The sequence below is a fragment of the Coturnix japonica genome, chromosome 7 (assembly GCF_054131305.1).
Source record: "Coturnix japonica strain WE chromosome 7, WE-NBRP24, whole genome shotgun sequence".
Taxonomy (NCBI): Eukaryota; Metazoa; Chordata; class Aves; order Galliformes; family Phasianidae; genus Coturnix; species Coturnix japonica.
Window position 1 is genome coordinate 33,528,214 of NC_140669.1, and position 26,811 is coordinate 33,555,024.

A 26,811-nucleotide genomic window follows, 5' to 3' on the forward strand; every position below is an offset into this window, starting at 1 on the left:
ACTGCTCAGTCTTGCTCTACTGTATAGCTAGAAGCAGGACATGCCCTTCAATTTCACCTTCTCTTTACTATCGTTCTTTGCTAGCTTGATTAATCGCAAACTCCCAACTTGTTATCCCAGTTTAATGTGGGCTTATGTGGATTTCAGCACAGAGGGTTTGTTAGGAATAGGGAGGGAGCTGGCTGTCCTAGCTAACAGAGCACTGGTCCACACAGTGATTCTGGTAAATACATTTCTGATGCTCAGTCGCAGCACATTGCAAAATTTTGGGTTTGCCTGTACTGTATTGCCTTATGACAATTTCTAAAACAGACTAAAGCTTTCAGTCCTCTCCTGTGTGTCTTCTCTCTGTGCAGGGCAGAGGGTCTTCACCTCTGCAGATATCTTTGAAGACTTTGCATGCTCAGGTAGTATGTAGTAGGGGTCTACACGAGGTATGCCTTGGCTTGCTCATGAAAGGAATGAATTACTGAGGAAGAAGAAAGGGAGGAGATCCTACGGTAGTGTTCATCATCACTTTTTCAGCAGATTGGTCTGGGAGATAAGGTCAGGTATCATTCCTAAAGCTCTCTGTTTAGAGCTTGCTTTTAGGTTGTCCTTTTAGGATTCCTCTGCCAGCTGCTTCCCTCTTCTTAGCTCTCATTGTGGCCTAACAGTGTGACTCTTCTGGGATCAAAATAGAGAGTGTGTGAGTCTGGACAGGAAATGAAGCTGTGGTGTCATGTCAGCTCCTGCTAGCTCCCTGCCTCTGATTATGTTCCTTCTCCCATGCCAAATATTGACTTATTTCAATGAAATATTTATTACTTTGTTATAATTGAGCACATACAACCTCCAGTGCATAGTAACTTGTGGAAAACAAAGTAGTGAGCTTGAGGAAATAGAACGCTGTAGGTACTGCCAATGCAGAATCCTTTGAGCTATGAGAGCTTTTGCAGAAGTTCCTTCTGTCCTCCCTTGTGAGCCCAACCAGGGGATTTGGAATGCTCGTGTGTTCATTCATGTCAGGCTGGAATAAATACAACTGCTGGCCTGCGGTCAGGTTGCTAGTGATAAATTTGGGCTTCTGTCTCCAACACACGATAGATACTTCCAGTCTCTGGGATGAAATCTGAATGATCAGTTCAGCAATCTCAAAACAACTTGCTACTGCTGATAATGAGGTGGCTTACTACTTGCTGTAGTTTGCGCCAGCTTGCTAAACCAGCAGAGAACTAACCTGAGTGTAAGTGAGCTATGCCTTCTCATGGCCAGAGCACATCAGAACTGGGGTAGGAGGCTGTGCAGGAGGCACGATAGAGGAGTGTTGGGACTGCAGCAAGCTCTTAGGTAAGCTAAGCCATTGTTTCCCCTCACCCTGATCTGCGCTCTCCTAGAGTCTGCCTGCTGTTGTCTCCCTGCCAAGTTTCCAAGTGTCATGTGCTGCTGGTATTGATACTGCTCTGCGTTACATGTCAGTCTTTCCAGGGGAAACAGCCCTGTCTTTCTGTCATTAACAGAGCAGTCGATCACAGTTGATTTTTTTGATTTTTTTTTTCTTTAGTTCCATTAGAGATCAACAATCCAATATTGTGTTCCTGGGGCAGGTCAGCACCTTGCCTATCTGTTCCCTAATCTTCAGGTTCCCAATGAGCCTGCCAGCAGATCCTGAGGGATGTATCTGAATAGACAGTCCTGTACTTAGGTACTTACCTTAGGTGTGGCTGCCTACTCTGCAGGCTTTTTGTCTCTTGGCTGACAAGTTTTTCTGGCAAAACAAGCTGGTGGCAGCCCAGGTTGGTAGAGTCTTAAGCACTGTTTCTGTTTAATGGGGGGTGTTCTGGGGTAGAAAATTAGAGAAGTTGACTTTTAGCTTTATTGTCACTCTGTCTCCCATAATATTCTCCTGGAGAAGCTGGCAGCCTGTGGCTTGGACGGGTACACTCTTGGCTGGGAAAGGAACCGGCTGGAGGGCCAGGCCCAGAGAGTGGTAGTGAATGGAGGTAAATCCAGCTGGCAACCTGTCACAAGTGGTGTTCCTCAGGGGTCGGTATTGGGGCCTGTCCTGTTTAATCATAGCATTGTTTGAGTTGGAATGATCCTTTAAAGGTCATCTAATCCAACTCCACTGCGATGAAGTTACATCTACAACAATTACCAATGATCAGAGCCTAGTCCAGCCTGACCTTGAATGTCTCCAATCATATCCCTAGGCAACCTGTTCCAGTGCCTTGTTCTAAAATTCTTCTTCCCTATTTATCCTATCTAAATCTCCACTCTTCTAGTCTGAAACCATTTCCCATAGTCCAGTCATAGCAGATCATGCTGAAGAGTCTGTCCCCTTATTTCTTACAGCTTCCTGTCTTGGAGTTATCTCTAGATCTGAGTCCATGACAGGGGCACAAGCCCAGAAGGAGACAAAAAGAGAGAGGGAAAAAAACAACTACCCCACCTTTAGTGGGACAGCCAGCCTGACCCGTGACTAATGAGGCAAGGAACTTGTGAGCTCTGCATTCTAGGAGAGGGATAGAGGGGGAAGACTAGGGAGATAACAGATGGGTCTAAAAAGAACAATGGCAACGATCTGAGGATGAATGGTAATTTACTAAATTGAACGAAATCAAACAAAATGAGAGAGAAAAGAGCCTCCAAAACACAAGGCCTTACGCTAATAGACTGCAGGGGAAGCACGTGCTTTTCTCTGCGGCAAAGTGAGAGGGAGAGTTGTTGGTGTCCTGCCAGGAGCTCCACCTTTCTTCCTCTGGGCGACAGGTCTTCCATGAATGCTGCTCCTCCCGTCCCCTCTGAGGACCCAGAATGCCCAAAAAAGGCAGTCCATGGAAACAGAACACGAACTCTTTAACTCCCACTGTTTTATATGATGTTCTGATATGGAATACTGACAACAAAAATCACAGAACCACAACACTTCCCTTCAGATACTGAATGGATGTTACCAAATCTCACCTAGGGCATTCTCTTCTCCAGGCAGTACAGCCCCAGCTCTTTCAGTCTGTCCTCATGGGGGAGGTATTCCATGTCCTGAATCATTTTTGTGGCCCTCCCCTGTAGGTGCTCCAACAGGTCTGTATGTCTCCTGTACTGATGACTCCACACATGTACATAGCATTCCAGGTGAGATCTCACCAGTGCAGAGCAGAGGGGAAGGATCACCTTCCTCGCCCTGCTGACCATGCTGCTTTTTGGTGCAGCTCAGAATACAGTTAGCTTTCTGGGCTGCGAGGGCACAGTGCTGGCTCGTCTGTATGCCATCCACCAGTACACCCAAATACTTTTTTGTCAGGGCTGTGCTCTGTCCTTTCATCGACCAGTTTATGTTGGTGTGGGGGTTGCCACAACCCAAGTGTAAGACTTTGTACTTGGTATTGCTGAACCTCATTAGATTCTCCTGGCCCCACTACTTGAGCCTGTCTAGGTTGCTCAGGATGGCATCCCCTCCTTTGGGAATGTTGACTGTACCATACAGTCAACCATACAGCTTGTTGTCTTCTGCAGACTTGCTGACTTGATCCTGTTGCTGATCTCACTGACAAAGATGTGAGGCTAATGTGTCAGTAGTTCCCTGGGTCATGCTTTCTACTCTTCTTAAAAATGGATGTGACCTTGTCTTTTTTTCAGTTGCCAGGGACTTCAGCTGAATACCAAGACTTTTCAGAGACCATCGAGGGTGTCTTGGCAGCTACATCAGCTAATTCCCTCAGGACTCTGGGATGCTTCACATTGGGTCCCATAGACTTGTGGATGTTCAGATTCCTCAGGTGTTCACAAACCTGATCTGCTCTTACAGTGAGAGGAGCATTGCTCCCCCAGTTCCTACCTTCTGAACCATCTGCTTGAGGGCTATATTTAGAGCAGTCATTAGTGAAGTCTGAGGCAAAAAGGTGGTTGAATACCTCAGACTTTTCTTTGTCTGTATGCCCTTTTCTGGAACCTGCCTAAGGGTAGGAAGGCCTTACAGAGGGATTTGGACAGGCTCATGGGTGGACTGAGGCCAACAATAATAGTTTGACAAGAGCAAGTGCCAAGTCTTGCACTTTGATTATGTATTGCTACAGTCTTGGGACGGACTGTCTGAAAAGCTGTGTGGTGGAAAAGGATCTGAGCAGCAGCTGGCTGAGCATGAGCCAACAGTGTACCCAGGTGTCCAAGAAGGCCCACGGCATCCTGGCTTGTATCAGAAGTAGTGCAGTCAGCAGGAGCAGGAGGTGATCATCCCTCTGTACTCAGCTCTGATGAGGCTACACTCCAAGTGCTGTGTTCATTGCTGGACCCCATACTACAGGAAGGCCCTGGAGCCTGTCCAGAGAAAGGCAATGAAGCTGTGACAGATCTGGAGCTTATAGGGAGCAGATGAGGGAACTGGGTTGTTCAGAGAAGAGGAGGCTCAGGGAAGGCCTTATCACTCTCTACAGCTCCCTGAAAGGAGGTTGTGGTGAGATGGGGGTTGGCCTCTTCTCCCTGGTAACAGTGATAGGAAGAGCAACCTCAAGTTATGCCAGAGGAAATTGAGGTTGTATATTATGAAAAATTTCTCAGAAAGATTGGTGGTGTGTTGGCACAGGCTGCCCAGGGAAGTGGTGCAGTCACTGTCACTGGAAATATTCAAGAAATGTTGAGATGTAGCACTGAGAGACATGGTTTAGTGGGCATGGCAGGGATGAGTTGATGGTTGGACTAGGTGATCTTTTTGAACCTTTATGATTCTATGATCTCTGCTTCCATTATTGAAGCTTAGCGGCAGACTGAGCCAGAGGCCAAGAAGAGAAGGTAGTCTTTCCTGCTGATCAAGTGTCCCCTTTGCTTTCTGAAAGGGCAGCCATGGTGGGAAGTCATCCTGAGATAGCTAATGGCTGTGACAGTATTAAAGGAGTACCTTCAGTCAGGGCCACTTGAAAAATCCCTTTCCTTCTCTCCAGATTGCAACATTTGGGGCAGGGCTCACAGCTGAAAAATAGCGTAGGCTTTAGTAGCTAATTTCATGGATCTCACATTTAAAGACAGGGAAACTGAATGTTTCAGGAGTTATAGGATTTCCTGTAATTTCACCCATGTGCTTCCTTTCCTGCTTAGTGACACAGAGACCTCCATTGTGTGTTGTACTTCTGGTTATTTGTCAAGTAGGGAGGGCAGGAGGAATAAATTACAGGCAATCCACTTCTAATTCATGTGTGTTCAAGTCTGTGTTTCTCATTGCCTCCTAATCAGTGGCTGCCACAGAGAATGGCTGAGATGCAGAGATCAAACTGGGATGTTACTTTTGGGATATCTGTCCTGTTAAAGAATTAGTTGGTACATTCAGTTTTGCCTGTAATTCCTTAACAGCCAATGAAAGAAGGGTGTAAAACTTACCTTATCTGTTCCTCATGCGCCCTGTGGAAAGAAGCTTGAGTGGGCAGCCTCATGCCACCCAGCTGGTGCCCTGTGGATACCTTACTGCATGTAATGCTCCTTCCCTAACTGTTCTTGCTTTTCTCCTCCTTCTCTAAGCGCAAGAGCTTCATCCTTTCAGTCACTTGAGCCTATATGTTCAGTCAGTTTTAACATTCTTCTGATCCTCATGGCTAAGTTCTGCTTCCTCCTTCACTTTGAAGACATCTGTGATGTGATCTGGTCTCTGCTCTGCGTGTGCTCCTGTGCAAGTGCCACTTGGTGCTGCTCTTGTGATTGATTTGTTTTGTACCCTGAAATTATGTATCTGCACTGTCTGCTCCATTCAATTTCTGATTGATGTTGTATAGCCTGGGAATATGATTAAGTATTGATCACTGTGCACTCAACAGTCAAATTACTTTATATATTCATTATGTAACAGTGTGTCACTGCAATAATGTTTGCCACCTACCAGCTGAAGTATCACTGTATGCATATATGCGCTGTTTGCCTTCACCTCTGACTTCTAAGAGCTCAGGGTCCCTTAGTGGTGGATCTTAGCTTAGCTTAAGTTAAATTCAGAATCACAGAATCACCCGGGTTGGAAGGGACCTCAAGGATCATGTAGTTCCAACCCCCCTGCCTGGCAGGGCCACCAAACATACACATTTACTAGATCAGGTTGCCCAGGGCCCTGTTCAACCTGGTCTTGAACACCTCCAAGGACGGGGCATCCACAACCTCACTGGGCAGCCTGTTCCAGGACCTAACCACCCTTCTAGTAAAGAACTTCCCCCTAACATCCAACCTAAATCTTCCCTCCTTCAACTTAAAACCATTTCCCCTAGTCCTGCTATTATCAGCCCTTTCGAAGAGTTTACTCCCCTCCTGGGAGTAAGTTCCCTTCAGGTATTGAAAGGCTGCAATGAGGTCACCTCGCAACCTTCTCTTCTCCAGGCTGAACAAACCCAACTCCCTCAGCCTGTCCTCATAGGGGAGGTGCTCCAGCCCCCTGATCATCTTTGTGGCCCTCCTCTGGACCCTTTCCAAAATCTCCATATCTTTTTTGTACTGAGGGCTCCACACCTGGACACAGTACTCCAGATGGGGCCTCACAAGAGCAGAGTAGAGAGGGACGATCACCTCCCTATCCCTGCTGACCACCCCTCTCCTGATGGAGCCCAGGATGCCATTTGCTTTCCGGGCTGCCAGAGCGCACTGCTGGCTCATGTTAAGTTTCTCATCTATCAGGACCCCTAGGTCTTTTTCAGCCGAGCTGCTCTCAAGGACAACTCCTCCCAGCCTGTACAGGTGCCTGGGGTTCTTCCAGCCCAAGTGCAAAACCTTGCACTTTGTCGTGTTGAACCTCATTAGGTTCACCCGAGCCCAGCTTTCCAGCCTGTCAAGGTCCCTCTGAATGGCATCCGTTCCCTCCACCGTATCGACTGCACCATTCAGCTTGGTGTCATCAGCAAACTTGCTGAGGGTGCACTCCATTCCCTCATCGATGTCATTAATAAAGATGTTAAAGAGCACCGGTCCCAAGACAGACCCTTGAGGGACACTGCTCGTTACTGGCCTCCACCTGGACATAGAACCATTGACCACCACCCTCTGTCTGCGGCCTTTCAACCAATTGCTTATCCATCGAGTTGTCCACCCATCAAATCCACTTCCCTCCAATTTGGAGATGAGGATGTGATGGGGGACCATGTCAAAGGCCTTGCTCAGGTACAGGTAAATGACATCGGTCGCCTTCCCTTCATCCACCAACGCCGTCACTCCATCATAGAAGGCCACAAGATTATCTTAGAATCTTGCTAATGCTGCCACTTCTTGCATGTTTTTGGTCTTTATTCTCTTCTGGCTATAGGTTTCCAGGAGAAACACTGCACCACCCCAGTAGTTACTTCTAAATCCTCCCATTTGCTGGAAGCCAGGCTCAAGTACTTAGTTAATATTGCACCTTTCAGGAGCTTCTGATGCTACCATCTTTCTTGCTTAGGTGGAGTGTGGAGCCGTCAGGGATTGACTTGACTGGGGAGCTGAGCAATTGGTTGCTGTAAAATGCCTTCCTTAGCCAGGCCTTGTGTTACAGAAGGTACAAATAAATACATTTTTCTTCCTGTGGCCTCCACTCTGTTTAGAGTTGACACCTCCTTTGTATTCTTGGTACCAGATAATGCTGGATTCTGCCCATCAAAAATCTCTGGTCAGGAGAAGGCCTTTACTATTAGCTGTGTGCCTAACTTGAAACTTCATCCCTGATATTTTACCAAGTGCTACAAGCAACCAAAAGTATTATGTAACCTGAGTTTCGTGAATTTCAAGGAGACACAGATTTTTCCTCTTTGTGTCCCTTAGCTGCTGTGGTCCCTGAGCTAGGACCTGTTCAATTCGGAAAGTATTAAGAAGTTAGTGGGTTTAAATGTTGGGCTAGCCTGTTATGTTGCTGTTCATATCAGTGCAGTTGTGGTATTGCAAGAGCCCAGTGTTCAGCTACAAGCATGCAATTGTTATAACAAGTCAGTCTTCCTCTCTGGTTACTGAGTGTGCCCAGTCTTGGCCAACAGGACAAACCAGCCGTAAGAACTGTCAAATCCATAACTCAGGATGTCCCACAGTGTGGCAGGTAGGCTGCAAAGTTGAAGACCGCAGTGTTTGTGGTATATCCCACTTTGTATGGAGAGGGCTGGCCAGCACTTTGCTTGCAGGACATGAACGTTGGGAAAACATTTAGATTCTGAAATTGGAAGTGGCTATCAAATGCATGCTAAGCTTGTGCATTGCTTGGGGAAGAGAGTAGGGGTTTACTGCTAGAAATATCATTTATAGAACATTTTCCTGAGTATCTTTCCCCCTTTGGAGAAACACTGTGTCTGTTAAAGCACACAGTTTTGCATAATTGTTTTTCAGTCCAGTTGTGCAATACAGCAACTTCTGCCTGTGTGGGAGTCTGGTGGAGGTGCCTGGTAGGAGTTGTGCTGCAGGAAGTCTGGGTACTGCGGGATAATCTTAGGGATGGCTTTTTTTTCCTTTATAGAATTGTTCCCAATTTGCATTTCCTAGTGAAAAACTGCCTGAAATTCCATTTGCAAACCTGAGCTGGTTGTGAAGAATTGTCGAAGAAGATGGGGAAAAGGCTTTGTAATTTTTTGTTTTGCAGCGTTATATTTTCCAAGTGAATGAGTTAAAGCAAAGGGGTTTCAGTAGTTCTTATATCTCTGTTAAAATTTCCTTAAATGCTGAATGAGTTGGAATTTATAATGTGCTACTTTGGACTGTGTACCAGACTAACAGGTTTTCCCAAGGGGGGGGGGTGGAATTTACCAGCTATTATCAGGGTGTTAGCATAACCCATGCTGAGCTGCAGCATGCCTGTGTACGGAGAGAGGACTTCATTCAGTGGCCAGACAAGGAGCACTGTGCACTATAGAAAGCGCTGATGACTGACCCTGAATTCTTTCAGACCAGGGATGCCAGTGCTGTCACAGTTACTCTGTGTCACACTTTAATGTGTGGCTTGTTCTCACAGCTTCAGTTTGCTGTGTGCTTCTCTGGTAAATTCCTTGTGGGGAAGGGTCAGAGCAGCTCTTCTGGCCTTTGGAGGAATCCAGGAATCCTAAGCTGCATGTTCCTGGAGAAGTAGCATCTCTTTTTACACCTTTATGTGTGTTTACATAGAAATAGATGCAAAGAGAGAATTGAAGGTGCAGCATTGTCTTGAGTTTTGTATGCTTAGCTATGTGACTGCTTTGTTTTCCTCTTCTTTCCACAGTCTTCATGTCAGATAAAGCATACTGCTGCCTTCCTGACAGCAGTGCAGGAAGGGCTGAGCCCTGAATCTCCTCCTGCTTCTTTTCTTCGGTTCCCTTCTGAGAAAAGGTTGTGGTGTGCCTAAACAAGTGCCTTGAGAATGCAATAGCAAGTATGACTGGACAGCACTGGCTCTTCCAAGGGGCTGAGAAAGCACTTTAGAAAGTGGGAGCTGGCAGAGCTAGCAGCGCACTGAGTGCTCTGCCTGCCATCGAAGTACCCAGCTGTGAAGCTGCTGCTTACAATTTCAGACAACTTCATGCAAAATCGGCAGTGCTGAGGTTCTAAGCTCAGGTAACAGTCAGAGAAGATATTTAGGTGTGTGTTCATGACCTAGGTGCTTTCTCTGGGTGAGGAAAGATGTAGCAGATGCTATGTGAGCATAAGAATAAGGGTATTTCCAATGCACCTAGCTTCTGTGTGGATTCTTGTTCTTTGCTTTTGATGCCAAACTTCCATAGACAATGCTTACTTGTCTAGTAACCAATATGCAGTTAAGCAAATTGAGGTAATTTTGCATAAATCACAAGTGTGCTATCAGACTGAGATCTTACTGCAGAAAGTATTGAACTGCTGATTCCTCAAATTTCTCAAAGGAGAATAAAGTCAAATGTAATCTTATTAGTAGGAATGGAAACAGTATTTTGAGAAAATCTCTTAAAATACAAACCTACAAGGCACTGTCAAAAAGCTTAGCAGTGTTTTTCTATTCTGTCTCCCTTGGTAAGTCCTAAGGATAGAAATTCTGCTTTGGTAAACATGAATTACTTTTGGTCTTGGAGTAAACCTCATTCCAGATATTTGTATCTGTCTAAGCTCTTGCAGAAACTTTGTTTTATTGGATCTCTCTGTTCTTCCCACCACTCCCCATCCAAGGAGCAGTACCAACACAAGTACACCTTTTGCATAGATCTTTCTTTGTTGTTAAAATACAAGTTTTTATCTTGTTGGGCTGCCCAGATGGTGCTTTGCTGTGGGCTCCCTGGAGTCTGCTTTGTCAGTCCACCTCAGTAGTGCCCTTGGGTTTTTTAACAAATCTTAAAAATCTTTGGTTCAAGAGGTTGGCAGTTGGCAAGGAAGGACACTTCTCTGTGCCTCAGCACCATGGTTTCAGGTAGTGATGGCAAACCCATGAGTCATTGCTTTCTGTATGCATGCTCGAAGGAGCTTGGTTGCCAAGGTGACTTTTCAAATACTGTTTCTGCAAGGACAAGTCTTTCAGGAATCAGGAACCACAGATCTGCTCCTTTTCCTTCCTGCGCCTAAACTGAAGATAGTATTAGAGAGAATGGACCATGTTGTGCCAACCAGCTCAGGAGAGTCATGTTCTGCAGTGGAGCTCAGGCTCCAGCTTTCAGTTCTCCTAATGCTCTTTCTGTCAGGAAAACAAGCTGGAAAACTACTACTCTGCTACTGTTAAGGGAGCCATCATCTTCAGTTTGTTTTCAGTCTTTCCCACAAACTGTACAGGAATCTTTTAAATAACTGTGTTGTGGTTCCACAGCAGATTCAGCAGAGAGATTCCCAGTACTGCATAGCATCATGTGGTCTGCACTGGCAGTAAGTCTTTCTCAAAGATTAGTGATTCAGTGTGCTCTCGGTCTTTTCCCTGGGCCTTTTACATGTGGTCCATCAGTCGAGGCGTTCGTTGCTTCTTCCTATGGCTGATTTCTCTGTAGTCCTTTAGTTCTGAAGGAATGACGTTTGTCAGTCACATTTGCACAAGGAAACCCCAAGGGGGTCTGCATGCTGCTGCTTTGAGGAACTTGCAGGGCTGGCTGCAGTTACATGGGGAAGGAGGTGCTACCAGTGGTGTGTCCCCCACATAAGGTCAGGACTTCAAGGCTTTGTGTAGCACCATTGTCTGAACTGCAGCAGAAAAAGCTGCTTTGCCTCTATGGTAGTGCTTGATTCTGGTGTACAAGTTCACCAGCTTTCTAACCTGATCAGGAATACAGAACCCATTTTAAGTAGGATGCCTCTCTCACTGGGGGAAGAAGGAAAAGCTTGTGTGCTGGTGTAATGATTAAATGCAATCAAAAATAACGTTGCTTGTTTTGGAACATAAAAAGCAAATGCTGTATCCATGGTGAAAGCTGTCCTGTCCCAGAAGATGATGAGTTGTCATCTTCTCTTCAGTGCTGTTTTCAGAGCGTACTCAAGATGGCAGGACTTGGGCTGGGTAAAAGTCATTGCACTGAGCCGTCTGTGGGAGCTTCTTTAAGAGTAAGGGAGCAAAGAGGCTGAAAATCAGCCTGTAGGCATATGCTCATTTTTGCTGCTGTTGAGCAACTAGGGCTGAAATTAACACATCTGATGTTGTTTAACTTCATTTTATATTGTACCCAAAACATTTGCCAAAATATTATGTTTTGGGCAGCAGCAGCTTCACTGTTACTTATCATCTGAGATCTGGGAATACCGCATAAAGCTGTGTGCAGTTTTTTAATAGCTCTTACCAGAAGGGGACTTGGTGCTTCACTGCAGCTTTGTGAGGAGAGAACAGATGCCAGTGCTGCAGAACTCTCTGTTACAGTGCAGTGTAGCACAGGTGCAGTTTTATGTCTGACATTTTTGCTCACAACTGAGCCCTTGAAGCAGCGTGATTGCCTGGAACTGTTTATAAATGCCTACAAAGGGCCATGTTTTCACATTCTTCATTGCTCTGTCTGAAGTGAGACCCTGGAAGAAGCTGTTAGCCCAGTCCCATAACTACGCTGGGGTTGTTTCTGAATGCCTAGAAGTGATAAATTGTGATTGTGTGTGTTTTGGGGCTGTATGTATTTCTAGTGTAAAGACTGTGACGACAGTCCTTCAAAAACAAACCAAGCACGCAAACAAACTAACAACCTAAAAGCCCAACCCATGTCTATTTAGAAATGAAGATTTGTGGAAGTAACGGTGACATGCAGGCAGAATCTTGTGGGTCACCACGTATAGTATCTAACACTTGTTATTGTAGGCAAAAACATGTTGCTGTTTTTCAGTCTGTTTATATTTAAGGTGTTTTATACTTATCAGAGGGCAGGAAAGTGCATCCTCATTAAAAGTAATAATTATCAAGCTTACAATGTGTAAACGTACCTTAGCTAAGGTAAGTGGCTTTGCTGATCCCTTTGTTCCCCTGTGAACAAAGTTTCCAAGGCAGCACTTGTTAAATTACATGTAGAATGGGCTGCAGGGAGAGGCGGACCTGAGCCCTTCTGATTTAATGGAAAAATAATTCAAATGGATCTGCAGTCTGGTTTTGATTTCAGGGGTAGTTACAATCTAAATAAAAATAAAGACTACCTGGGGACAGCCTGCACTGTTAATTAACTAACCAAATCAGTTCTCCAGCGAGTTTCCACCACTTTTGGCACTCGGTGTTGTAACTGGAATTTGTCAAAAACAACTTGGCACTTTCCAGCAGCAAGGATAAAAAAAAAAATGAAAAGAAAGAAAAAGAAAAAAGCACCCTTGTGATGGGTGAGGAAGGATGTTTGGAATGAAAACATGTGGAATATGCAGTGCTGTTCCTGCACAGCACTGGGCTTGATGCAGACTAGCTGCTCCGTGCCCTACACACAATGGGAAGAGAAGTGCCCTCACTGGGATGGGGACAGATGAGCTGGCCTTGTTCGTGTCACCTTCCCAGCTTGGAGCTGCATGCCTTGTAGCACAAGGAGGCTGGAACCCTGGCAGTGCTCGCAGGCTGCTCTTCCCAGACAGAGAGCTGCAAAGCCCTGGGGTTGTACAGCTCTGCTGCCCATCCCTGCACTACCCCACAGAGCTGCGGCTGTGGGAGCTCGGTGCTTATCCTCCTGCTGGCACAGAGCTTGGGCTCTTGCCAAGAAAACAGCTTTTGTGTTTCCTTAAATGTTCTGCTGCTGTTTAGGGAGAAAAAAAATAAATATCAGAATTGATGTTATTACTAGAATTGGCCAGCTAGCTGAAATTTTTTTCATTAACAAATCCCACTTGGTGCTGTTTTCCTAATGAAGTAATGAGTATGTTTTCAGACAAGGGGATGAGTCTCTACAGCACTGCTGCTTCTGAAAGCTACCAGTGCTCAAACAGCCAGGGTCTGCGCAGAACACCGGGAGAAAGAAGCTTCCAGTCCCAGCGGCCACTTGCACAGTGCTGGGATGCAGTTTTCCTATTTGCATTTTGACCTCCTTGATCCATCCTTGCTTCCTGGGCAGTGAAATTGTAGGGATTTGCAGTGCTGGTCGGGGGATAGTGGGATGTTGGCTGAGGTGGATGTGCAGCTACAGCAGGAGGCAGGTGCTACGTGCACATCTTGGCCTGGATCTCTGCTGTGATACACAGCATTAATCCTGGCTGGAGCAGAAGTCAGGCACCTGAAGGCAAGCAGCAGGCTGCTGGAACTCATTTGTCCTTTGGCTGCAGAGGGGCCTGGGGGCTGCAGCCCCAAGGTTTAGACAACTTGGTGGGAAGGGGAGACTCAAAGGAGTCCCAGAGCCCAGTACATCACAGCTGATGGCAGCTTATGTGACAGTTGTTTTAGCATCAGCTTTGATGTCTCGGCAAATGAATTTATAACATTTACACTATAAATAGACTTTGTAAATAACTGGTCACTTCTAGGTATGGTTTTATTTCTTACTTCTTAGTTTTTCTGGGACAAGAGGCAGTGAAAGCAACAGCTGGATTCACTGTGTTCTTTGTAAACTTAAACTCAACTTGTTTTTATTACCTTCTCCCCACCCTGTCAATCTGCATTGGATCTTCCTGCATTGAGATTGTTAAGTGGTGATCCAGCTTTGGTTTAAATCGTAGTGCAAGATTTGAAGCTCCAGAAAAGTCATCAGTGAAATGTTTTCAGAGTTCTACTGAATTCATATATCCCATTTCTTTGAATTTTGTTTGAAAGGTTTTTATGGTTTGGTTTTTTTTGTTTTTTGGTTTTTGGTTTTTTTTCCTTTTCAGGCTTGAGAATAGTCCAAGTTGATAGAAGTAGTATTTGGGGATCTTATTCCTCTATTAGCATTCCTGTAGCAGTATTTGCAGGATGTTCCAGGAGAAAAGTTGCTTAAACATTTATTTTTAAATACTAAAGATAAGGTAAAACTTTATAGTATCTACAGTGCATCTTGAGTAAAAACTTTTGGCTTCTTAATCCCCTTGGTATTGGAAATCAGTGAGCAACAGTGGTTTTTGAGGTACTGAAATTAGTATGGAGTGTGTGTTAGCTTTTTTCTGAGCCACAGACCTGTGTTTTTCAGGCCGTTCACCGTCCTCCCACTGCCTGCCCCACGCTGTCTGGGCAGATATGGAGGACAGGCCTGCTGCTCGTGGTAGCCATGTAGGAGGCCATTCCTTCATCCCTCGTGTGCCCACAGTGTGTTACTCCTGGTTCTATTGATCTGCATATTTTCATATAGAAGCTTGCTTTTTTGCTTCCATTTCTGGAGACTGTAGGCCCTCCAAGTCTGTCCTCACTGATTTATTGCATTTATCTTGGTTTGGCAATCATGCAGTCCTGCTGCTCATGCAGCCTCAACAAGGAAATAAAGCCTAGCTGAGGTCTGTGACAACGTGTCTCACTGCGTGGATGCCTGGGGAGTGATTAGCAGTTGTGGCCAGCTTTCAGAAGGCGATGCCAGCTGCTCAGGCCTGGTTACTGTGGGAGTGCAGACAGCAGGATGGAGAGTTCTGTTGAAAAGCCTTTCTCAAAGACAACTAGCTGGCCTAAGGAAACAGGGCTGGCCTGTGCTGCCGCTTCTGCTGATCTGCCTTTATGATGAGTTCAGCAGGGAGCTGGTGTGCAGAACCAGTCCTCATCTCACTCACGTCTCTCTTTTTCTCTAGGCTTGGAAGAAAAAACACTTCTATCAAAAAAAGAAAAAATGAAGCTGAGGAAAGAAAGATGGCTGCAAAGTAAGTGCCCAAGCAGAGCTGTATGGAGGCACCTCAGAGGGTGGCTGCTGGAGTCCTCTGTACGTGGGGTGTGGGAGAAAGTGTTGGGCTGTGGCAGGACAAGGGGCTGAATGCTTCTCTAAAACCTTCAAGCCTGCTCCCCAGCAACTGTGGAAAAAGGTCCCTGGTGTTTTTTCTCCTTACAGAGGGTATTTAGCACTAAGATTGACTCTTTACCCAAACCTGTTTTTGTTATTCCTCCACATGCAGTGTGACTATTTAAAAACCTTCATTTATCCAGGAAAGACACCATAGCAGTGTAGGTCTAGCAGGTTTCTTTGTATCTTTTCAGGCTCCTGGAGGTTTATGACCAGCTGTGCAGTCACAGCATGGGCTGGGTAGCATCCTGTGGATGTAGGACAGGCTGGAGCAGAGCCCCACAAGCTAATCCCAGGCCTCTGAGAAAAGTAGTGGAGTTCTGTGGTGGGACCTTCTGCTTTTCCACGAGGGATGTCTCTGGATGCTGCTGGCTGTGTTACTGCCCCACATGCCCTGATGAGCCTACCCACCCAACTGACTTGCATTTCTAGAGGCTGTGAAATAAGAGCCAGCCAAACCCAGCCCGTGGCAGAAATGTTCCCGTTTGCTGTGGGAAGAGTGTCTGTGTTTTTGCTTCAGATAATCCAGTATAGGAAAACGTTCAGCTGTGGTATGGCAAGATACACTGCCTCCAGTTAGTTATTTGCAATGTGCCTGATGTCCTTAGTTATCTTTAAAGGTCAAGTCTAGAGGTTGGGTCTTTCTTTCTCAGTGCAGCTCTGAGTGGGATTCACTTGTGGGTGCTAGTGGGAGTCGAGTCAAGGAACCTCATCCTGCAAAGCAGTCAAAGGTGGTCTTGCATGGAGACCTTTCCAGAGGTGTATGAGAGGCTTGCTGTTGCTCCCTCGTGGAGCAGGGAACATCATCCCCAACCTGGCTAGCATCTCTGCACTGTCAGCAGAAGCAGCCTGTGCGTGTCAGCTTCTGAGATAATGCTGAGGCGTGGAGAGTGGCAGAGCAATTCTTTATGCCACCTGGAGCTGTTCTTGAGACTGTTTTTTCCCCTAGCGCCTTTCTGTCCAACAGAATTGCCGGCAGATTGTGTTGGGGGTTGGGCAGTGTGGCTTTCTGGGGCACCATATGCTCTCTGCTCCTGAACTCTCACTGCACTTTGAGCTCAAGTCCATCAACCTGTGATTGCACAAGTCACAGTGAAAGGTGTCTCTGGCTGATACTTTAACACCCTAAGTGCTAAGGGAAACTTCATTATCATCAGCTAACAACTTCCAAATTCTGCTGATATCTGCAGTCAGTGTCCCTTTTGAGTGGAAAAACATTTCTCTTGTAGTCTTTACAATTGGCCTGGAACTTGCAGATTCTGTGCTCATGAAGGTCTTTCCTTGTCTGTGTGTCTGATACTGTTGTGGGAAAACTGGAAGGGATTGGTGGAACACAGTTGAGATCTTTCTGTCTGGGTATCCTGTCTCTAACTGTGACCAGTACCAGAAGCTGTAGAGGAAGATAAGCACTCAGCAGCTTTCTGAAAATAAAAGGACTGGGACTTATGTATGTCTTAAGTAAGAAAGTGTACATACTCCTGCTCCCACAGCCCTGGTCAGATGCTTTGGAGGTAAAAGCCTAGGAGTAGGCCTCCTACACTCCTTTTAATCACTCCCTCTTGTATATGTGCCATCATAGAAACAATTTTACTCAAGATTGGGCATGCTGTTTTGGCCCTACAATGGCCTTTTTTCTCCTCTCTTGGCTCTAAAGCTACAAACCAGGTGGAAAATAAATGAAATGTGTCAGCTTTTCTTTAGCAAGGACACCAAGATGGAAAATTTTAGGTCAAACTACTTCTATCTGAGAAGATAGTTATTACCATTAAATCTGTGCTTTCCTAAATATTCCCAAGAGTTTGTTGTTTTTTCTTATTCCAGGACTGTTTTCTTGATACGAGATGCCAGAACCCTGAGAACTACAGTTCAGCCCAGTAGTGCAAATGCAAAACTTGGAGATTTCTTCAGTTCCAATAAATCATTGTAGGAGACTAGAGAAGGGAAAAAAATTATGCAATGGTTCAAACATTAGAAGTATGCACATTTCAAAATACATATATCGTATGGCTCCTCAGACACCAGAGACTTCGTAAGAAAAGAATTTGGGATGTTTGTGCAGAATCAGGTGTCTGAAAATTTTGAGCACATACTGTTTATGAAAGCACTGAAGTAGTCAGCTTCATAAAGCCAGACCATAAAAAGAAGTGATGTAGAATGGAAAGCTGTGCTCTTGGCAGGGATTGCTGTGCAGAGAAGCTTTTACAATCCAGATTCATCAAAAACACCCATGTATAGCAAACATTACAGTTTATCAGAAACTGTTGCTCTTTGACTGAAACAACTTAGTTAGGGGGTGAACAAGACAAAAATAGTAAAGCTAGCATGCAGCTAGTAAGTTTCAGTTCAACTTTCTTGAACGTGATCAGCTGAGTTACACTGAGAATCCCAGGTGGCATCTTTCATGTGCTCTGCAGTCTGGCTGCTTTCATATTTCCACCTCTGCAGATTTTATCCTGCTTCTGTGGCCTTGTGTTGGAAGCCTGCAGCCTCCCTGTCTCAGTGCTCTTGGCTGTGCAGTTGCTATTGCTGTGCTCCACCATGTCCAACCTCTCCAGTTCTGTGACACCATGATAAGCAGAGGCCTTGGGAGCTGCAGCCTCCCTTGGGTGCATGTAGATTTCCCATTGTGTCCCACCTCACACCAACTGCTTGAATGTCAAGTCAATGCTGCAGCTTTCCAAGCCCACCTGGCAGGAGAAAGAGGTGCTTGCACATGTTACTGGGCTGATCTGGTGGTAATGTCAAGGGATGTCTGGGACAGATGGGGGAATCCAGTCAGGCTTGTGTGGGCTGGTGTGGAGGAGAACGTGTTCTGCTGGGGCTTCTGATTCCATAAGGCTTAAGCAGCTGCACTTCTGCACCAGAGAGTCTCAGGGACTGCACAGCATTCTGCAGCTTTCTGTTCCCATCTCCCATTGACTTGTCCAATTCTGAGTGAAAAACTGAAATTCAGTTAATCTCCTTTGTCTACTGTATGCCTCTGCTAGGAGACCATTGTTTGAAAAACATTTCTGCTTACCCAAATGAAGTCTTGTTTCTCAATCAGAAATAGAAAGTGTGAAGCTAGCCAAGCAGAAGCAAAAAGCTGAAGCAAAGCGAAAGGCAACACCTGTTGTGGGAGACATGCAGCCACTGATGGAAGCCCTGCCTGAGCTCTCTGATCTGAAGGCAGTTATCAAGGGCAAGAAGGAATCCCAGAGGTATGTATCTCCTAGTAATGGGTTATTTCCCTTCTTCCTGCAGGTTAAAGCACCCTCCAGCTCAGCTTGTAGCTACAGGCAATACAGGCTTGGGGCCCACAGTTAGGAGAACAGGACCTCAACTTCATTTTGCTTTTTTCTATATTGCTCCTGCTGCAAGAAGCTTAGATGTGCCTTCTGAATCCATGTTTACGAGAACTGTATTGCTTAGTGGAGACTTGGCATGAGACAGACTGGAAGGGACTGGATATTCTGAGTGGTAGGACTGATACACAAGTGTCTGGAGTGTAATGCTGCTGAGCTCACCTGTGAATCTGCACTTGAGATGTGTTCTATGATGAAGGTTGTTCTCAGCATTTTCAGGAAATTGTGTTTTCTGCAATAAGAGAAATCTTGTATTTTCTAGGAGAATCTACCTGTAGTATTCAAAGGGGACTAATTCTTGTTTTGCAGGTGGCAAATATGGGGTTGATGGCTTTCCTGAATTCACCTAACTGTGGTGTGACAGAGGGAAGCAGATCTGGAGAGCTAGGATTCAGCACAGTACTGGGTGCTAGGATTGTTTGCTGTCTTCCTGCATGAGCTGCTGACCGTGATGCAGCATGGTGTTCTGTCCTTCCAGACCTTCAGGCTCCCTCCCAAAGCAGTTCAGGCCCTTAAAGCAGAGATTTACTCTCAGGTCAGACTCTCAGTTCACCCTGCTGGCTTGGAACATGATTTTGGATGAGAGTATAAGATGGATTTTCTTTTTCCTTTATTGCACTTAAAGAGAAAAGCTATTTCTGATCCTCTGACACTCACACTTCAGCCATCCTGGCCAGCCTCAGGGTGTGTTCTGATTGTCCTTGTGTTTTCTCCTTGTCAGTGCAGCACTCTGCCTGGCTGCTCAGATGCTTTTGCATCTCCCAGTGCAGAATGAAAGAGCCCTGTATGGTGAACAAATGCTCACACCTCCACTTATTCAGTAGGGGTTGGAACTGCAAACTTATTTTGATCACATTAAGCAAGCATTTGGATTAGAGGATAGCCAAGTATAAGGCTGCCTGCAGAACACCTTTTTCTTTGGTTGACTAACAAGGCTGAAACGACTGTGGAACCTCTTGTGAGTTGTGGGGCTGCCCCAGAAAGAAATTCTGATCCAGGAGGGATGCCTGGCTACTACAGAGCATGACTGAGTTGGCAGCGTGCTGTTCTTCTGGAAAGTCACTTTTCAAACAAACATGTCTTGTATCTGAGCCTGGAAAAATACTTCCTTTCCGAACTTGGCTCTTAATTTTTTGAATAACATTTTTTTTTTAATCTGCTGTTCAGACAGTCTGTCCTCTCAGTGCAAATGAGCAGCAAAAGTACAGACAGAGTTCTGCAAAGGACTGGGAGCTGGTTGAGTGGAGTGCTGGACCAAGGCTTAACCTAAGCAGAAACAGTTGGTTTTGCCTTCTTTCTGCAATCACATGCAAACCATATGTGATATCTGACTCCAGGTTGTGTTGAGGAGTGGTTCTCCCTCCTTACTGTCTACCCTGGAGGTTAAGCCATGGATGTGTGGAGGGAATGGTTTGCAGAAAGCAAGTACAGGAGGAGACAGAACAGGTTGACCGCTTCTTTTGGGCATTGTTTTCCCTAGTAGAAATACACAGTGTCAGTGCAGCTTGCAATTGTGGACCACCTCAAAAGATAGAGTAGAACTTAAAAGGAAGATGGTGAAGATTCTGGCCCGGCTTCTGCAGGAGGGCTCACTTAGTGAGGTGAGGAATCCTCAGCCTGGATAGGAGCTGGAGACAAAGCCTGGGAATATATTAGTCTCTATTAGGTAAGTGTAATGTAGTTAGGAAATAGTTCATCTCCATTGTGAGACTATAAGGGACATCCAAAAAGCTAATAAGTTGCAGATTCGGTGCAAACAGGAAGCTTTCTGTGCTGCACTGTTCCTTGCTATAGAATATTGTGGCTCCTGGTTTAGGTGTGACCTACAAAGCTGGTGAGGAGAGAGCTCTGGGTGGGTTGCTTCATGTATATAATTTTCAATCAGCTCAAAGTCCATGAGTTGTAAATGTTTTAATGGTTGTGGCCATATGCTTTCCTTGTTCTTGCCCCTCTCTAGCCATCTGCTGCAGGCTGCTCTAAGGCAGAACACTGGCCAAAATGGTCCTTTCAACTGACTCACTACAATCCCTCCTGTTTTATAATATGACAGAGGGCATGTGATACTTGTGAAAGATGTTGGTGTTCTTACACAAATCTGCAGTGAGACATCCTTGGAGAAGTGCTGTTGGCTCTGCCTCTCTACAAACCCAGATCCTTCTGTGGGAAAATGGCAGCTTTCCTCTCCTGCTGGAAGCCTGAGCTTGTGCTGCAAGTCTCTGATATCTAGAAAGCCCAGCAGTACGGCAGAGTAGAGAAGCCCTGTGTTGGCTGAGAATTGAGATTGGTCAGCAGGAGGTACAGAAGATGTGGGAGCTTAGCACAGACTGGTGTCACTCAGACGGCCAAAAGGCAGTCCCATGACTCAGGAGTCATGGCATGAGGGAGCTACAGTGCTCTTCTGCCTTGGAAGCAATCTGCTTGCTGGCTTGTGGGTTCCTGTACCACATGAGGGTGTGTGCACTGAAGTGTTCAAGATAGTCAGAGGAAGCTTTCATAGGGTTTGAATCATTACGTAAATGAAGGGTAATACAGGATGGTTTGTTAGTGTTATGAATAAAAGATTAGTTTCTCCAGGAATTTGATCTCCTGCTGGGTAAGAGAGCATTATGGAGAGGTTTTATTTGGGTTTATAATAGACGAAGGCAATGAAGTGTAACGAAGCAGGACTACCATTCACAAGCCCAGTGAGCAGGCAGCATGCTGGTGGCTTAGTGTGGGAAAGTCAGGCAGCAACCTTTCAGGCATGTCTGGCCAGTGGGGCAGAGCCATTGAGTAGCACTGAAAAGCCTTCAGTAGCATGGAACCATATAAAGCAGTGTTGTGGCTAAAAGTAAAAATGGGCCGGTGCACCCCGAAGCAGCCCCAGGGGCTGCAAGCCCCTGCTCTAGTGAGCATGGATTGCTGTCCAGCTTTCTCTGTGCTGCCACAAGCAATCCAGGCAAACCAACGTGGTGACCAGGAAATCATCCCCATGCCAAGTGGTTAATGAATGCAAAGAAAGCATGTCTGTTCTGTCACTGTCTTGCTGTACCACTGGATGCAGTGGCATGACTGGAACTGCTCAAACCCTGTGGCTGTTTGTCTGCTCTTGCTGATTGCTGTTCCTCATCTGCTGTCAGATCTGTTGTGTAATGCTAGCCATGCGAGAGTGACCTCAAAAGGGCCTTGTGAGTATGTGAGCAGTGTGCAGGCATTGATTGCCTGGTTCCTGGTCCCAGTGTGGGCTGGCTGATGTACATTTGCCTTGTTGGGGTGTGTATGGTTTGGTGGGCAGCTTTGGCTGTATCCTGGGCTGGAGGGGAATTGAGTAGCAGGAGAGCAGCCTTCAGTAGCTTGTGTTCACCTGGATTCTCCTGAGGAAAAATAAAATGGTCCAGAACGGGCAGAGGGAGAGATGAGGAGCAGGAGGTGATCAAGTGGAGAGAGATTATGAGATTGTATAGGGTGAAGGGACACGGGCGGGTGGGAAAAAGAGAAAATGGAAAAATTGAAGAATGGAAGGATTCAGGGTCAGAGAGGAAAATAGGAAGCAGGGAGAGCAGCGCAGTCCTGCACTGGCCATGCTGGGAGCCTAGTGCATAGGCTTAGCAGAGGATCGGATTCCTGCCCTTTTGCTTACTTTTGCTGTGTTGCCCAAGGCTCTGTGTTGTGGAATCCTTTCATAGGAACAGCTGTAGGCACTGATATTGGAGCAATCAATGCCTTGTGCTGTCCTTTACTAGTATTCATCTTCAAGCAGAGCCCTCCTTCTCATCCCGAGTCTTATTCTTCTCTGAACTCAGAGGTTCTTCATGCAGAAGCTTTATCCACCAGCTGCCACCATGCCATTACTGTTCTAGTTCAGTTGTGTTTTTTCCAATAATCTTCCAATAATTTTCCTTTCTTGTGCACTTCAGGTCCCAAAAGCAGCCACTGCCGTTTCTGCACGTTGTAGATTTCTGTTGCTGCTTGGCATTAGGCGTCACGTGCTTTCAGCACCTGAGCAGGATGGGATTAGATCTCTGGTCCCCTCAGACTTTGCTCAGCAATAGGAAATGGGTGCAGAGAGTGCAGATCTGTACTTGCTGCTGTGCCTTAGCTGCACACGGGAGCTAACTTAACACTCACAAACCTTTGGTGAGGATGTGTGATCCCAAGGAGAAAGGAACCATGTTTAAAATACAAGTGCAGACTTATACACCGACAGTCCTGCAGCATGACTGGCAGCTCTCTTTCGGTGCCTGTAAATGACACACACAAATGCAGAAGTGTTGAACAAGGAACATGAGATGTGCAAGGGTGATACATGACCAGTGGGGAAGTTCAGTGGGATCTTTTCTCCAAGCAGTGGTATAGTTTTGACTTAGAAATTAGAGATAAGCAGCAAGTGATTCAAGCATGATGAATGGCTGTTCATATGTATTAATAGTGATAGGACAAGGGGGAATGGTTTTAAACTGAGACAGGGGAGGTTTAAGTTAGATACTAGAGGAAGTTTTTCACAGAGGGTGGTGACGCACTGGAACAGGTTGCCCAAGGAGGTAGTTGATGCCCCATCCCTGGAGCCATCCAAGGCCAGGCTGGATGTCGCTCTGGGCAGCCTGGTCTGATGGTTGGTGACCCTGCACACAGCAGGGGGGGTTGAAACCAGATGATCATTGTGGTCCTTTTCAACCCAGGCAATTCTGTGACTCTCAAGACAATTACCTGGAGAGTCTTGAGGACTCTCAAGACAATTTTGTACCTTCCTGGGAAGGCAGATAATGAGACACTGGACTCTTTCCATTCAACAGCAATTGCTAAATTACCTCTCCTCTGTAACACTTAACACTTATTTTGTTTCTTCTCTCCGCAGGCATGTAAAAGCTAAGGCAGAACCAGCAGACTTCTGTATGATGAAACAAGCTCAGAAACACAGGCTCTTGTAAGTTCCTGGTTATCCAGTGTTCTTGCTCAAAATCACAGAATGGTTGAGGTCAAAAGGGACCTCTGGAGATCATCTGGACCTCCTCTCTGCTCAGGCAGAGTCACCTGGAGCCACTTGCTCAGCTGGCTTTTCAGTATCTCCAAGGATGAAGATCACACAACCTCTCTGTGCACCCTTTACTTGATGCAGGATATTGCAGGTGGCCTGTTCAGAACCTGTCACGAGGTTATCCCTAGATATAAGTCTGTGACAGGGGGGCACAGGCCTGGGAAAAAAAGGAAGGAATAGGAAGGATTTGCAGCATGACCTGACCAGCCTCAGGCCACATGCTCCGGGAGAGGGGGATGAGAAGGGGGAAGGGCAGACAAGCAGGGGGAAGGGCAGAGCGAGCAGGTCATCTTAACAAAAGAAAACACAACGGCAGTGATTTGAGGAGGAATGGGAATTGGCTAAATGTAATCAAATCAAACACAACGAGAGAGATGAGAGTACCCAGAGTAGGAGCTGAACCACAGCAGTGCGAGGGCAGCATGTGCTTTGCTCTGTGGCGAGATGAGACAGCCAGAGGCAGAGAGTGGCTGGGGGCCAGTCTGGAGTCCCACCCTGCTTCCTCCTCATGCTAAGTCCTCCAGGGATGCTGCCCCTGCCCCAAATGGCGGTAACATGGAACCAGGACATGAACTTTTTAACTGCCACTGATCTGCATGATGTTCTGATATAGAATAATAGAATTACCCAGGTTGGAAAAGACCTTGAAGATCATCAAGTCCAACCGCAGCCTAACCAGTACCCTAACTCTAAAAACCCTACACTAAATCATATCCCTGAGTACCACATCCAAACGGCTCTTAAACACAACCAGGGATGACGATTCAACCACCTCCCTGGGGAGCCTGTTCCAGTACCTAAGTACCCTTTCTGTGAAGAAGTTCTTCATAATATCCAACCTAAACTTGCCCTGGCGCAACTTGAGGCCATTTCCCCTCATCCTGTCACTTGTCACTAGTGAGAAGAGATATGGAATAGCGACAACAGAAAGCACAAAACCACAACAGAACCCTGCCAAACTCAGTCAATTCTGGGTTGATGAAATCCACTTCTGTCTCATATAACATGTAAGAGAGCACAAGAAGCTGCACTTGCTCCTTGAAGAGTTTACTTTTCCTGTCTCACTGAAAAGAATCCCAGCTTTGGCCTCCTGGGTTTATCTCTGGGGTCTTAGAACAAGCCCACACCAGACATTCCTACTTGACTTAAGCCAAGTGAGAGTGCACAGGCAGGATGGTGTGCTCTTTATCTGAGCTTTCTTATTTGGAATTGCAGCACTGAGCTGTGGCTTGGTCTCCTAAGGCACTGGCTCTAGCTGATATGCTTCTGGAAAGCCTCCAGTGGTTGTGTAGGTGAGGATCTCTTCAATGTCTGCATAGCAAGAGGTTCTACAGCCACTCTGCTGAAGTTCTTTTGGGATGTTAACTAATAAGCCTTGCATCCCTTATGGGGACAGCTGTGCATTGATATCTGCCAAACTTTTTCTTATAAACTGAAACACTAAGTACTTATGAGTAATTATTGGTGTTTCACAAAAAGTCTAGTGACTCCTTTTACCTTTGTATAATCTGTCTGATATTTTATACGACCACGAGGCATCAGGAACTTCATTTCCCCTCAGTACAACTGTTCTAGAGCTAGGCTCTGTGGCTGGGCAGTGTTTACCTTCTGTGATTGCAGCTTGTGAGGTGTCCCTGTCAGTTCTATGAAGAGCTGTAGTAGGGAGGGAACCATCTGCCTGCTACAAGCCAAAGAGTGCTCTGCTGATCTGATCTACAACAACATGGGAGGAAGGAAATGTGTGTCTGGCAGGGCTATGGAGAGCTGAGTCTGCATGAGTGCAAAGGAGAGACCATGATCAAGGTGACTTACATGAAAGCTCAGTTCTTAGTTTTTACTTTCCTTGTGCTCTGTTCTTGTTCCTCCCTGCTTGCTTGCTTTTTGAGAGATTTCCACAGCAACCAGCTGTGACCAGGTATACAGAGGTAATTCTGTCATGCCCCTACTGGTGTCTTAACTAGTGTTGCACATAGGAAGCCTGTGTGTTTGAGCAATAAAACAGAATCAGTAGATGAGCTTGCAAGTGCAGAATCTGCTTTTGTGCTCATGTTGTCTGGAGCAGTCTTCATTCTGAGCACATTTACCAAATACTCCTGGTCTCTCTTGTTTTAGTAGAGGAAAGCTCGAAAAAAATGCCAAACGATAGTTGACACTGGCAACGATTGTTTCTGTCTGTGGCATGAGATCAAGCTACTGGATTCCAAAGATCTGGCAGCAATTTGAGCATTGCCCTTGGGTAAATAAGGTCAATTTCTTGCACTGTTCCTTTCTGAGGTTTACACTGAGGATAATCCTGTCTGTACAGAATCCTGTTGCTTTATGAGCTTTTTTCCTATCTGCTCAGTCTCTTTTGCGTGAACCAATTGAATGTGGTTTTTTTTTCTCTCCTTAGAGAACAGGAAGTGGCCCAGTTTCATGAGGTCATTGCAGATCCCAGGTACAAAGCCAACCCTCTCTTGGTGGTCAGTGAGCATCTCTCCAAGCGGCTAAGGCAGGAAGAAGGCAAACCCCTCTAGGGCATCGGCTGGGACCAGGTGTGCGTGATGAAGCTGGTGCATGGGCTCCAGGCCACAAACAAGCACATTGTGAATCTGACCTCTCAGCCACTTCAGTCCTTGGAAAAAGTCCAGCATATTATTCAGCCCAACAGTCCTGTTTTCTGTCTACAGGAATAACGCAGTTCCCTCCTGACGGTGGTGGCTGCTCCTTGCCAAACAGCTCACAGAGAGCAGTGTGTTCTGTGAGATCTTTGCTCACACACCAACCTTCCTGTGAAGAGTCTTGACACCTTTTCTCATTTTGTGGCACAGTTCCTTGAATTGTGCCAGTCGATGTTTTTGTTCCCCCCCTCCAATGCTTGCTGACTACTATGAAAAGAAGTTCTGTTGTGAATGTTGCTGACCCTAAGCCCTGGAGCCCAGAAAGCTGTTGTAGATCTGTTAAGGACTGATGCTGCTGTTCAGAGCCATTGTTTTGTGTGAGTAGTTTAGCTTTGAAATAAACACACTTTTGTACAGTACTGAGTTTGTCTGGCTCTTGTTTTGATAAATACCAACTGAAAAATTAACTTATTCCCATTACTGGAAAAATGATTTAAGAGATTATTTTTTCTCCTGCATTGTGTGAACAGACAGACTGCTGTTACAGCATGCAACAAAAGGCACCTATAATGATGACAGATTGTCTAAATCACAAGCTTGCCTTCCTGCCCTGGAAGCGTGTGCTTCCAGTAGGTGATGCAGATCCC

The 26,811-nt window shown here is 45.9% G+C and overlaps 1 protein-coding gene across 2 annotated transcripts in view; it reads left to right on the forward strand.

Annotated features, from left to right (window-relative positions):
• SLX9 (SLX9 ribosome biogenesis factor) overlaps window positions 1-26,583 on the forward strand; it is a 47,768-nt gene extending 21,185 nt beyond the window's left edge. The window contains exons 3-6 of one of the 2 annotated variants that reach the window (XM_085553781.1): window positions 15,001-15,069; window positions 18,236-18,406; window positions 23,385-23,453; window positions 25,957-26,583. In XM_085553781.1, coding sequence (XP_085409907.1) covers window positions 15,059-15,069; window positions 18,236-18,406; window positions 23,385-23,453; window positions 25,957-26,080 — 375 coding nt within the window. In that variant the 5' untranslated portion in view covers window positions 15,001-15,058 and the 3' untranslated portion in view covers window positions 26,081-26,583. The remainder of the gene's footprint in view (window positions 1-15,000; window positions 15,070-18,235; window positions 18,407-23,384; window positions 23,454-25,956) is intronic. The other variant, XM_015867811.3, reaches the window with a different exon arrangement.
• The last annotated feature ends 228 nt before the right edge of the window (window positions 26,584-26,811 follow it).